This window comes from Sphaerodactylus townsendi, linkage group LG08 (genome assembly GCF_021028975.2).
Source record: "Sphaerodactylus townsendi isolate TG3544 linkage group LG08, MPM_Stown_v2.3, whole genome shotgun sequence".
NCBI lineage: Eukaryota > Metazoa > Chordata > Lepidosauria > Squamata > Sphaerodactylidae > Sphaerodactylus > Sphaerodactylus townsendi.
In genome coordinates, this window is record NC_059432.1 from 1,054,583 (window position 1) to 1,067,946 (window position 13,364).

General features: G+C 47.7%; 1 protein-coding gene across 1 annotated transcript in view; it reads left to right on the forward strand.

The window, feature by feature from the left end:
* LOC125437816 (insulin receptor substrate 2-like) overlaps positions 1 to 12,019 on the forward strand; it is a 12,320-nt gene extending 301 nt beyond the window's left edge. Inside the window, 5 exon segments of the mRNA XM_048505822.1 lie at positions 16 to 493; positions 495 to 1,154; positions 1,156 to 2,683; positions 8,667 to 8,716; positions 11,303 to 12,019. Of these exon segments, the coding sequence (XP_048361779.1) occupies positions 16 to 493; positions 495 to 1,154; positions 1,156 to 2,683; positions 8,667 to 8,674 (2,674 nt within the window). The 3' untranslated portion in view covers positions 8,675 to 8,716; positions 11,303 to 12,019.
* The last annotated feature ends 1,345 nt before the right edge of the window (positions 12,020 to 13,364 follow it).

Below are 13,364 nucleotides of genomic sequence, written 5' to 3' on the forward strand. Positions count from 1 at the left end.
ACCGAGGCGTTGCAGCAGGGCGCCGCCGAGGAGGAGCCGCCGCCGTCGGGGGGGCCCCGGCGCCTACCGGGAGGTGTGGCAGGTGACGGTGAAGGCCAAGGGCCTGGGCCAGAGCCGCCAGCTGACGGGCGTGCACCGGCTGTGCCTGGCGGCGCGCACCGTGGGGCTGGTGCGCCTCCACTGCGCGCGGCCGGGCCTGACGCTGCAGCTCATGAGCATCCGCCGCTGCGGCCACTCGGACAGCTTCTTCTTCATGGAGCTCGGCCGCTCCGCCGCCACCGGGCCCGGCGAGCTGTGGATGCAGGCCGACGACGCCGTGGTGGCGCAGAGCATCCACGAGACCATCCTGGACGCCATGAAGGCCCTGCGCGAGCCGGCCGAGGTGCGCCCGCGCAGCAAGAGCCAGTCCTCCTCCTCCTCTTCCTCCTCCGGGGGCTTCTCGGCTGTGGGCAGCCGGCCCATCTCGGTGCCCGGGCGTCGCCATCACCACCACCACCACCACCCTCCCTTGGGTGCGCTCCCCCCCCAGCCAGATGGGCATCTTGCGCCGCTCTCGCACTGACACCCTGGCCGTGGCGGGAGGAGGTGGCAGCAGCCGGGCACGGACGTCCAGCGAGGGTGACTCGCTGGCTGGCAGCCCTCTCAGCCCCGATGCGGGGCACGGTCCGCTCAGTCGCTCGCACACGCTGGGGGTCTCTGCCGGGCGGGCGGGCCTGAGCCACTCATCCTCCATGATCTCCAAGTTGGCCTCCGGCTCTCCGAACAGCCCCGCCCTTTTCGTGGCCCTCGAGGACTTCAGCTCCAGCCCTGGGGGGGATCCCCGGGCGTTCTCATCCTCCTCCACGGCCAGCAACCACAGCGGCACCCCCGAGACTCCTCCCGGCCAGCAGCTGGACGGCTACATGGCGATGGAGCCGGGCCGCCTCTGCTACCGCCCTTACCTGCTGGACGGTGCCAGAGTGGACAAGGCGCCCCGGAAGCGCACTTACTCCCTGACCACGCCGGCACACCAGCGCCCCGTGCCCCTCCCGCTTTCTTCCGCCTCCCTAGATGAGTACACGCTCATGCGGGCCACTGTTCCCACAGTGGGTGCCTCTTCGAGGACGACCTATAACCCTTACCCGGAGGACTACTGTGACCTGGAGATCGGCTCGGGGGGGCACCAGCAGTAGCAGCAGCTCCCATCTTGGCCCCAGTGGGAGTGGGGAGGAAGGTTATATGACCATGAGCCCGGGGATGGCGTTGGCCTCGCTGGGGCAGTCTGGCCCAAGTCCTTACATGCCTATGAGCCCCACCAGTGTGTCTGCCCCACAGCAGATCCTGCAGCCCCGCCCTTACAAGACCAGTAGCGAGAGCTCTCCTGACGACAGTGGCTACATGCTCATGTGGGGTCCTGGCGCCCGGCTGTCTGGCGAGAGCCCTGACGGCCAGCTGCTCAACGGCGACTATATCAACATGTCTCCTTTGCCGCACGGGCCTTCTGCTGCTTCTGCTTCACCTCTGCCTTCCCCTGATGGCTTTGGCGCTCTTGGGCCTGCGGCCCGGACCAGCTGCTTGGGTGGCCCGTTGCCCTATGCCTGCCGGAGCCAGCCAAACTCTCAGGGCAAGGAGAGGGACAGGGACCAGTACATGCATATGAACTCACGAGCGGGAATGCTGATCCATGCCCCGAAAGGGGTGCCGTTCCCTGCCCCTTCCAACCCCGTTGTGCTGCCTTCGCCCATGTGCCACAGCCAGACAGAGAGCTGTCTCAGCCAGCGGGCAGGGTTGCTCAGTCGTGGTGGCTTGCAGCCCATTCGCCGATCTTTGGGGGCTTTGTTGCCCGGCAGGAGTGAGGAACCTCTTCCACGTAATATCCAAAGCCTCAGTGGGGAATATGTCAGCTTGGGCTACTCCGTTGCACCAGCTGGTGGCCTTTGCTCATTTGACTCTGGATTGGCTGGGCATCCCGGCTCTCTTTCCAACTACATAAACCTCAAGTTGAACGGGTTGAACTTGGACTTGGCCTCGGTGGGGTCCATGGAAGATGGCCTCTCATCGGGATCCTGCCCCAGCCCTGGGCAACCAGACGAGCATTATCTCAAGATGGAGACGGGCGTGGCTTGCCTTTCTAGCCCGTCGTCTGAGGCAGGGGACTATGCCGAGGTGGATTTTTCACTCACAACCACCCCGCCTCAGCCCATTTCACACAAGCTGGAGAGTCCTCGCGTCCCCAGCCCCGTAGCCGGCTTGAAGCGACTCACAATCTCTGGGATGGAAGCCTTTCTTTTTGCCAATGCTCCTCCCGACCCCAACCACGGAGCCAAAGTCATCCGGGCGGATCCTCAGGGGCGCCGGAGGCACAGTTCCGAGACGTTCTCTTCCACTACCACCGTGACCCCAGTTTCGCCTTCCTTCGCGCACGTCCCCAAGCGGCCCAGCTCCGCTTCTGTGGAGAATGTGTCCCTCAGGAAAAACGAAGGCTTTGTGGAGGAGCAGAATAGCAGCCCCATGTGCCGAGAGACCTCAGCCGGCTTCCAGAACGGCCTCAACTACATTGCTGTCGATGGGGAGGAAGACCACCTGGGAAACGGCAGCCCTGGCAAGTCCAAGACGAGGCACCCCCTCAACGGAAGCATCAGTGACTCTTACGCCAGTATGGACTTCTTGGCTCACAACGTGAAAGAAGCCACTTCTGTGAAAGGTCAGTTTTCTTAACCTTCAGTTCACGGTAGCCTAAGAAAAGACAACGCTTAGCTCTGTATACCTTAAAATGTTCCATTTGTGGCGCTTATGGGGAGATAATTTCAAATTAACTGGAGTGAATGTTCTTCAGAAGTTCATTTAAGTCGGTGAAATTCCAGAAATAAGTTCTTTTCCTTTTCCAGTGTTTGGGTGGGTGGGGTTTGTGATGGGGAGACGAATGCGATTGCCTAAAACTCAGCTTGTAATGAAATCAGCATTGTAAATAATGTTTAGCAGTGGATGTGGCTTTTTTGGGCTCAGCGGTCCATGGGATGAAAACATCTATTCCTTTGGAGCAATCCAAACAGTGACTTGGAGCAAGGGTGTCATGTGTGCTGGCTTTAAGAGCCAGTATTGCAGTATTGCATCTAACTGAGCAAATTGATTTAAGTGAACAATAGTAATAGAAAATCGTCTTATTTACCTTTAAGTGCGCTCTCTGAGTCTCACAACCTGTCCACTAGTTTCAGTTTGTTTCTGTATTAACGTATCAGGGTGTTGATGGAGGAGATGTAAGTGTTTTCCAAGCAGCATCTCTGTTTCAACAATCCTCTGCCTTTTGATGCTTAAAGAGGTGCTGCGGCCACCTTGTTCAGAGAACAATCTTGGCGTTCAGTGTATGTGGCTCTAAATAATGCCAAAGTAGCTGGCAGACGCCCTGACCTTTGTGGCTCAGACTAGCCCCGTGGTGGCGAACCTATGGCACTCCAAATGTTCATGAACTACAAATCCCATCAGACCCTGCCAGCATGGCCAATTGTGTTGATTGTGAGCCTAGGCCTTTTCCGCACATGCCAATTACACCATTTCAATGTTGTTTTCAATCCCAATGTTTACGACAAAGTTTGTCTGCACTCCCCTTCCGGGCACTAGGGTTTTTTTCCCATGTATGTGCTGTGGTGATGCTTCATAGGAATGCTGATTCATTGATGCCAAAAGGGGGCGGGTGTGGGAAGGAAAATACCATAAATAGTACATTTTAAGAGAAGAGGGGCGAAGCTGTGAGGTGAGGGACCCAAAAATGGCCGACCAAGTGCTGAAATTGAGGTTTGGCAACAGCACAGGTTGTGTGGAAAACAGCCTGTGGTTTTGGCGGGAAAAATAAAATGTTTCAGTAAAAGAAGCTAGCTCAAAAATGCTTCAGCTGAAAGAAACACCATAAAAATGTTTTAAAATACAATGGAGAAGAAGTGTTTTGGAAACATTTTCAGAATCAAAGGGGGGGGGGAAACAATATGGAGCTCCATGGAGAAAACATTTTATTTCCAACCTGAAAACCCTGTAAATGGCAAATGCAGAAAAAGGCCTAGTCCCGGTTTTGCAGACTTAACTATTGTTAAAATAAATCGTGGTTTCATGTTCTACGCACTCCAGATGTTATGGACTACAATTCCCATCAGCCCCTGCCAGCATGGCCAATTGGCAGGGACTGATGGGAATTGTAGTCCATAACATCTGGAGTGCCAAAGGTTCGCCACCACTGAACTAGGCCAAGCACTGTAGGCAGTAAATAGGTTGGTTGGGGTTTGGTTAAAAATAGTGTCATACACCACAGCAAGGGTGAGTGGAATGAGACCTTTTTACTTCATTTTTATTCTTAGGTGCAGCTTCAACCTTCAGGAACTTGTAATATAAGCTTAGGTACCAGCCCTACCCATACCTGCATGAGCCTAGCTCCTAGGCAATGTTATTTATTAAACATGTCTATTGCATCCCTCCCCAAAAAGACCCAAGGTAGCTCACTCCACTTCTAGACCGTAGAGGCACCAGATCCCTGCCATTTTTCCATCTGAATTTAGATGAACAAGGATGACAACAAACGCTTATAGGTCATCATAATTGTTACTTCTTTCTTATTCAGTGCTTTTATCTTAAGAAACCCGGTGCTTATAATAAATTTGGTTTGGATGGTCCAGCAGAAAGACAGGTGATCTTTTAGAATAGGTAGGAAACCACAGTGCAGTCCTAAATACACTTTCCTAGGGCCCCTTCCGCACATGCAAAAGAATTCACTTTCAATCCACTCTCAGTGCACTTTGCAGCTGTGCGGAATAGCCATATCCACATACAAGCAATTGTGAAAGTGGACTGAAAATGCATTATTCTGCATGTGCGGAATGGGCCTAGGAGTAAGTTGCATTGAGTAGGTCTGTGTAGAATTCGATATAGATCTGCTTAGGATCCCCCTGTGGATTGCTTACATATTGAAAAAGGGTTCAGAGTGAAAGCAAACAGAACAAAAGTGTTTTGGGAAGGAAATATCATCTGTGAAACTGACGCATGTTTAAATCAGGTGTTACTTTTAGACACGTTCCTTGTTTCAGCAACGAAACCACCTCCTTTTCACTTGTCATTTTCAAAATGCTCTGCAGGCACTGTGTTGACCACCTGAATGGTTTTGTAAATGTTGCTGAGTGAAATTTCTTGTTAGGTTAAACGTTCCATTTGTGAACTGCAGTCATTCATTTAAAATTAATGGTTGAATGGTAGATGGTGAACTGTTCATACCGTAAGAAACGCACGGGAAAGAGGGAGATTCTGGTTGCTTGGTTTCTTTTAAAGTTGTCTACGTTGGGTCTAAAGCAGGGGTAGGGAACCTGCGGCTCTCCAGATGTTCAGGAACTACAATTCCCATCAGCCTCTGTCAGCATGGCCAATTGGCCATGCTGGTAGGGGCTGATAGGAATTGTAGTTCCTGAACATCTGGAGAGCCGCAGGTTCCCTACCCCTGGTCTAAAGGGAAGTTGTGACTATAAACACAGGAGCCTGTGAGCAGCAGTGGCGTAGGAGGTTAAGAGCTCGTGTATCTAATCTGGAGGAACCGGGTTTGATTCCCAGCTCTGCCGCCTGAGCTGTGGAGGCTTATCTGGGGAATTCAGATTAGCCTGTGCACTCCCACACACACCAGCTGGGTGACCTTGGGCTAGTCACAGCTTCTCGGAGCTCTCTCAGCCCCACCTACCTCACAGGGTGTTTGTTGTGAGGGGGGAAGGGCAAGGAGATTGTAAGACCCTGAGTCTCCTGCAGGAGAGAAAGGGGGGATATAAATTCAAACTCTTCTTCTTCTTTTGTGGGAAATGCCTGGACAAGGTGATGCAACAATTTCAAGTTTTATTGGCCCCGTTATTTCCATAGTCCTCTCTCACGGATTAATTATTATAAGGCAAATTTGATTACTCCCAAGAGTATGCAACAAAAAGATTGCATGCTTGTTTATGAAACTTTTGTCCAGTGGTTTCCTGGTTAACAGTCCTCTTTCATGCTTTAAAATGACACAAAAGGTACAAGGCGAACTTTGAACTCCCAGAGATTGATTGATTGATTGATTTGGTTTGGTTTGATTTAGAAAAAAATTATGCTGTCTCTTCAGGAACCTGTCTGAGGCAGTTTACAAAATGAAAAAAAGAGGAATTTGTTTCAAAAGGTATTAATTAAAATCTAGCAGCATGTGACTCAGTTAGACTGATCAACATAATGGTGCTTCAGTTTTATTAATATTTGGTCACCTTATGCAGGTAATCAACCTCTCCTAGATAACGTCTATTACTGTGAAACAGTCACAGAACTGGGACCTGCAGGCAGCCTTCCCTACATTTTGCACACTGTTTGATGTTTACAAATTACAGCAAAACATTTGCTGGGGTGGCAGTTTTTACATCATCTGATCTTTTTATTAGTGCCATTAACTGCACCCTTCATAAGAAAACATGTCCACCCACACACACAAAGCAGTTGGCCCTGCCTTTTCTACTGCTGGCCAACGTGGCTACCCTGCTGAAAGTATTGTGGCGCACAATTACTTATCTAGTCGCTCATGTTGTCCTGTCATGGCTAAGATGAATTTAATGGCTCCCCAGATTTATTTATTTATTTATTTATTTTATTAATTCGGCTTTTATACCGCCCGATCCCCGAAGGGCTCCGACCAGATGAGATCCTCACCACTTCAAAGGGCAATTCAGAATGTATAAATCTGTGCACGCACACACCCAGAACAAGGTGTTTCTACTTGACTGTCTGTATTCACCAGCAGTAGATTTTTCTCCTCAGCCACTGTTGTGAGAACCGAACTAAACTTTACATGACAATTGCAGCGTCAGTGTGTACATTGGCATCTGAGCTGTGTTTGCTGTCAGAATGAAAAGCAGAGACGCATTTTTAACCATCCAGGAAACTCCATCAGGGAACTGTGAATAGCCACAATCTTGCAGCTGGGAGTGGCTACCGGGCTGTGCTGGGGACAGCTGAGTCCGGCCCGCTGTGGCAGTGGCTGTCCCTGCCACAGAGAGCTGGGCCAGTTGCGAGATTCCCTCTCCATAAGTGGCCTGCTCTGGGATGGCCAATCCCAGCTCTGCAGTGGTGTAGAGGCTCCTTCCACACATGCAGTATAATGCAGTTTTAATCCACTTTCACAATTGTTTGCAAGTGGATTTTGCTATTCCACACAGTAAAACCCAACTGCAAAGTGGATTGAAAGTGCATTATTCTGCATGTGCGGAAAAGGGCCATAGATTGGGTACGGCCCGAGATTCCTTTCCCCAACACAAGGGAGAGATTGGATTCTTCCCCTCCAAGAGCTGGAGATGGTACCCCCATGAGTTTTGCAGGCCCCCAACTTGTGCATAAATAATACTAATCCTCCAGCATTTCAGGCGGTATTCCTGTCTAACAGAATGGCTTTCTAAATGAAAGTATTGTTTCAAAAACATTTTCTCGCATATATAAATTGCTTTCAATAACACAGAGGAGATCCTTGGGCTGCGGGAGGCAGCTGCTACTGAAGAAACTTCTAAAAAATCTGCCCAGCTCAACTTGTCTCCAGCGACTGGTCAGAAACCCTGTTTGGCAAAAGCCCCCTCTGTCCCTAGGCCTATCCCCTTTCTAAAAACACTTGAAGGACGCCAGGAGAGATATCTGTGGGAATAGAGAGTAACCTATCAAGTTATATGTATTCCTGTGGGGGATAGTTTCAGAGGGTAGCCCTGTTGGTCTTCAGTAGAATAGTTAGATTCGAATCTACTAGCACCTCAGAGACCCGGAAGATTTTCAAGGTGTGTGCTTTTAAGAGTCGAAGGTCTCTTCATCAGACCTGTTAAAGAGAGTTTTAACGTTCAAAAGTTTATACTATTAAACTCTTATTGGTCTCTAAAGTGGTACTTAACTCAAAGGCTCATTCTGCACATGCAGAATAATGCACTTTCAAACTGCTTTCAGTGCTCTGTGAAGCTGTGCGGAATAGCAATATCCACTTGCAAACAGTTGTGAAAGTGGTTTGAAAACGCATTATTTTGCGTGTGCAGAAGGGGCCAAAGCTATTCCTGTGTTTGCTGTAGATGAAGAAGAGGAGGAGTCTAGATTTATACCCTGCCTTTTTCCTTTGTAAGGAGACTCAAAGGGGCTTACAAACACCTTTTCCTTTCCTCTCCCCACAACAGACACCTGGGGAGGTAGGTGGGGCTGAGAGAGTCCTGGGCGAACTGCAACTAGCCCAAGGTCCCTGGCTAGGCTTTATGTGTAGGAGTGGGGAAACAAATCCGGTTCACCAGATAAGAGTCCACTGCTCCTAACCACTACGCCACGCTGGCTTTTAGTTGTTAGTACTGTGGACAGGAATACTTGGGAAGTCATGAACTATTCGGAGTGCTCTTTTCGAAGGTTTTGCATTCTCTCCCTCACTCTCAAAGCCTAAATGTGGAGAAAAGGGAAGTTTGATTTGCGGGCCAAATAAAGGATTTGGCAGGAGAAGATAGTTGGCTGAGAGGTGAGACCGATGGCAGGGTTGGGGCTGTGAATCAGGAGTGCCTCCTAAGTTGAGTCTTAGCCTCTCAAAAGCCGTGATGGTGAAACCTAGCTTGAACTGCATCCCTAATGTACTACACATTTGGTAAATAACGTTAAAAGGACTTGCCAATCGACCTCACCCCTTTCTTTTCTCTCCCTAGTTTGTTAGAATTCTTACCATCTTGATCCCAGAGAACAAGAGACCCAATCGGTAAGGAACTTCTTTCTTTTTTAAAAAAACAAACCTGTACTAGCATATATGCCTGAAAGGGAAATGAAAGCTTAGATATTCATGGAAACTAGCCTTATTTGGGCATTACAATTATCTCCAGTTGTGCAGAAAATTAAACTATGGCTGCTGTTGCAGCCTTGCCATAGTAAGAGTTTTTTTTAAAAAAAGGTTCAGATTCATTTATCTTTCAGTCAATTAATTTGTACTGTGTGGTGGGTTTTGTTTGCTTTTGTACCAGTGAATGTTGTCGCTGATGGCTTATCTTTGTGGTTTGGATTACTTTGCTATGGGAATGAAAGTGACTTCAAGCGTTTTTTTTCCTTCACTGAAAGGCTCAGCTGAATAAAGACGCTATTTTGCCAGCTACAGCATGCAAGAGACTAATAGGCATGAATGGTTACTTCTCCTCTGGACCTTACAATGTGGAGGAGAGACTTGCCTTAGCAGGAGGAGATCTGTGTCGCATTTAATTGCAGTAAACTAAACTGCCAAGAGTGCAGCTCTACAACTATGCCGTCAGTTCTGAATTCTTTCCTGCCATGTATCACCTATTAAATAGGCTTGAACATGTTCTTCATTAAAACATGGAGCATTATAATAAAATAGGGTGTTTGTATCAGCAGTGACAGTACAGCTGAGATTGTAACGATACAGGCTCATGCATATGCTAAGTGTTTAGCTCATGCAATAAATGCTTGCACTAGTATAGATCTACTTCTGTTCATCTAATTACAAAAATCTCTTCCTCCTCCACCTTCCTCCCCCACCAGCTGTACATACAAGGGACACTTTCGCACATGCAGAATAATGCAACTTCAATCCACCTTCAATGCACTTTAACGCTTGTTTGCAAGTGGATTTTGCTATTTCGCACAGTAAAATCCAGCTGCCAAGTGGATTGAAAGTGCATTATTCTGCATGTGCGGAAGCGCCCTCAGTAAAGCATATATCAGATAAGAACTTAGCAGAATGTGGAGCTATGGAGCCACTTGCTGTAGCAGGTTAGCAGTGATCCAGTGCTTAGTGTATGTTTACCACTAGCCCGATCTGGCACTCTTTGGCAGCATGCTAGATCTTTGGCAGATGGCAGCCCCTGAGCTATGCACTCGCCTGTAAGAAGTAATGGCTACATGCCAACACTGTTCTGGATCTCACAATCAAGAGAGGCCGTGGCTGCTTTAGGTGTTCAGTGAAACTGAAAGGAAAAGAGAAGAACGTACTGGGATTTGCTGAACAACTGTGCAAATAATTTCCTCTTATCAAAGAATGGACTGGGTACTTCCTCCCCCACCCCAAAAAAAATCTGAGCAAAGAAAGGCAGCCAGTTTTCCCTCTTGCCTTACCTGTGTCTAAGAAGATGGGAGCAGCAGTGGCGTAGTGGTTAAGAGCAGGTGTACTCTAATCTGGAGGAACCGGGTTTGATTCCTTGCTGTGCCACTTGAGCTGTGGGGGCTTATCTGGGGACTTCAGATTAGCCTGTGCACTCCAACATAAGCCAGCTGGGTGACCTTGGGCTAGTCACAGATCTTCAGAGCTCTCTCAGCCCCACCCACCTCACAGGGTGTTTGTTGTAAGGAGGGGGAAGGGAAGGGAGTTTGTAAGCCCCTTTGAGTCTCCTTAAAGGAGAGAAAGGGGGGATATAAATCCAACTCTTTTTCTTCTTCTTTCTGTGTTTTGATAACTTATTTTGAATTTTTAGACTATTCTCTGTGTTAGGATACTCTTCTCTGGATAGTTGTATGGTTAGCACTTTAGAAACCAACAAGAGTTTAATGGTATAAGCATTTGACAGTCAAAGCTCCTTTTGTCAGATATCTGATGAAGCTGTCTTTGACCCTTGAAAGCTTACATCCTGAAATTCTTGTTGATCTTCAAGGTGTTCTTGGGATCATCTCTTGACTGTTCTGCTGTTAGCCAACATGGCTATCCTCTGAAACGATCTGCTATGGATAGACTAACATATCTGCATATACAGAAGATAGTAGTTTTCCAGCACTGGGAAAATGAGAGTTAGAAACATCTCATGAATCTAAAGCCTGCAAGTTATCTGGTCTGCATATTTGAAATTCATCCGAGGACCTGATAATGGACATTATTGATGAGCAGTCAATCTTGTGTGGCTTTTATTTGGCGATGGATTTTGTCTGGAATAGCTTTCCCTATACATGAATAGTTTTGATGCTTTATATACTGTGACTTCATGCAGGAAGCCGTATCCTTTCCAGCATCTTTATCTGGGCTGTCAACCTTCAGGTAGTGGCTAGAAATCTCCTGTGGCATCATATGCCCCATCAAAGTCCCTCCCCTTCCCAAACCCCGCCCTCCTCAGGCTCCACCCCCTATATCTTGAGGTTTTTCTCGTCTCCAGGATGGCAACTCTAACTTGTATACTGAAAGACTGGGTATCCCCTTCTTCAGAGAATGCAGGCAATTCTAAAACAGATGAATTCACATCAGACCAGCTTTCATGATGGGTTTATTGATGGTCTGAACGCTCCTGACTGCCCCTTGTTTTTCTTTGTGGCAAAATTTACTAACGTTCATCTTTCTCTTTTCTCTTTTCAGAATGAAAAACAAATAATTTTACCACCACGACCTAGATGTCCCCCATTTTCAAAAGCTGCTCGGTTAGAATTTTTTTTACAAAATTTTAAAACCTGAAGCTGCTTTATGGTCTCTTCTATTCTATTTGATGTAGCTTTATATATTGTAGGGAAAGCAGCCTGTCTAGTTCACTGGGATGCGTTGCAACACCGTGCTGCCGTTTGCATAAACCGTGCTTCAAATAATAACCTTTTCAGACTTCGAACCTCTTCAGTGAGCTGTTTTTATTGTATACACGTGGCCGTTCACCTTGTCAACACTGACGAACTGTATTTATTGATCAGTACGGTAGGAGATTCGACTTTCACCTGCTCCAGCAGTAAAGTCTGGTGTTTACTGGCATCCTCTCAAATCTACTACAGCACTACCTCAGTTAAAAGTGAAACTGGATTTGTATTGCTGGTGTACAATTTCTGGGATCTCTCCTGTATCTCTGAGCTGAGTGTGGAACAATCGTCAGCCTTATTTAAAAAGTCAAGAATCCTGCTGCTAGCTAGCCGGGGTGGTTCTCACTCACTGGCTGCCGCGTTTCCTTATCAGAAAAGGCCCAAGATGGGAGCTGGAAAGGTTAAGCCAAAACTTGTTAGCTTAGTCTTTTATCAAGATACTTATAATAACTATAAATTAACTAATGGGAGCAACAGAGTTTAATATCATTAAAACAGTATTTGGTTGTCATTCTTTACCTCTGACACATTTGTATAATCATCTCTGTATAGCTTCTTGTTAGTACTTCAGGTTGCAAAGGCCTTTTCTCTTAATTCTGTGCTTACGTTTATCAGCAGACCCTGATTTTAGCTGCATTTTTAACAACTAAAACAAAAAACAGAAAACCCACACTTACGTACTAGCAGAGGCGTGGCGGGGGGGGGGGAATGACGCCCAGGGCAAAATGGCGCCCGCCTTCCGGGGAGGCCCCTTGCCCCCTCCCCGCCACTCCCCCTCCCACTTAGTTTAAAAGCAGCGTGATGGGAACTACACTTCCCAGGAGACCTTGCAAACCCCAACTCCTGCCACACTGCTTTTAAACTAAGGTAAGTGGAGAGGAGGGGGCAATTTTCTGCTCCCACCGGTGCATGCCCAGTGCACGACCCCCCCCCTTTCCTCTTATAGCTACGCCTCTGCGTACTAGAAATACTAGGGCCGTGGTGGTGAACCTATGGCACTCCAGATGTTCATGGCCTACAATTCCCATCAGCCCCTGGCAGCATGGCCAATTGCCATAGGTTCACCACCACTGTACTAGGGTAACGATGGGTGGAGGCAGATCGAAAACATGGTTTTGAACACAGTACCTAGTGCTACAGTATACTACATGGAATTTATTCCAGTATAAGCCCCTTTATTTCTGGGGACCTAGACTGGAGTAACTCTGCATAGGATTGCATTATCGGTCACTCAGTTGAGCATAGTAATACTCCCTTGTTAGGAATGCAACATTCCTAATAAAAAGGCAGAATAAAATTTTAAAAGGCAAAAGCATCTCCCATTCTAATAATTCTTGGCAGATACGTGCTCAGTATTTTGATGGTACGAATTTCATGGCTGTTATTTTGTACCAGTGTGATCCTCAAAGGTGGCTCCAGCCTCATTGTTCCTTGTCTATACTTGATTGACTAAACATACTTTTGGAGATTTAAAACTGTCTCCAAGGTGCCTCCCCTGAGCTTTGTGTGACAAGCATAATAGGCTGTGAGCAGACGTAAATCTATGTTAGAGCATTTGTGTTAAATATATACAGATGATTTCGTTCAGTTTAAAAACTTTCATAGCTGAGTATCCACAGCATCACGCGCCTGTGGTCTACAGACCGGCTGCGTGGTCAAGATGGCTGATACTGCTTGAGGAACAAACCTCATTATCTTGGTATCTGTTGAACCAATATGGTTGTGTAAGTCGTTTATATAACAATTGTGGTGAGTTGCAGTGAAAATCTGCCTGCCTCGGCAAATCCTGGAAGGATTGTAAATATGTTTTTAGTAGCACTATGAAACTGAGGCCCCTTCCACACATGTAGAATAAT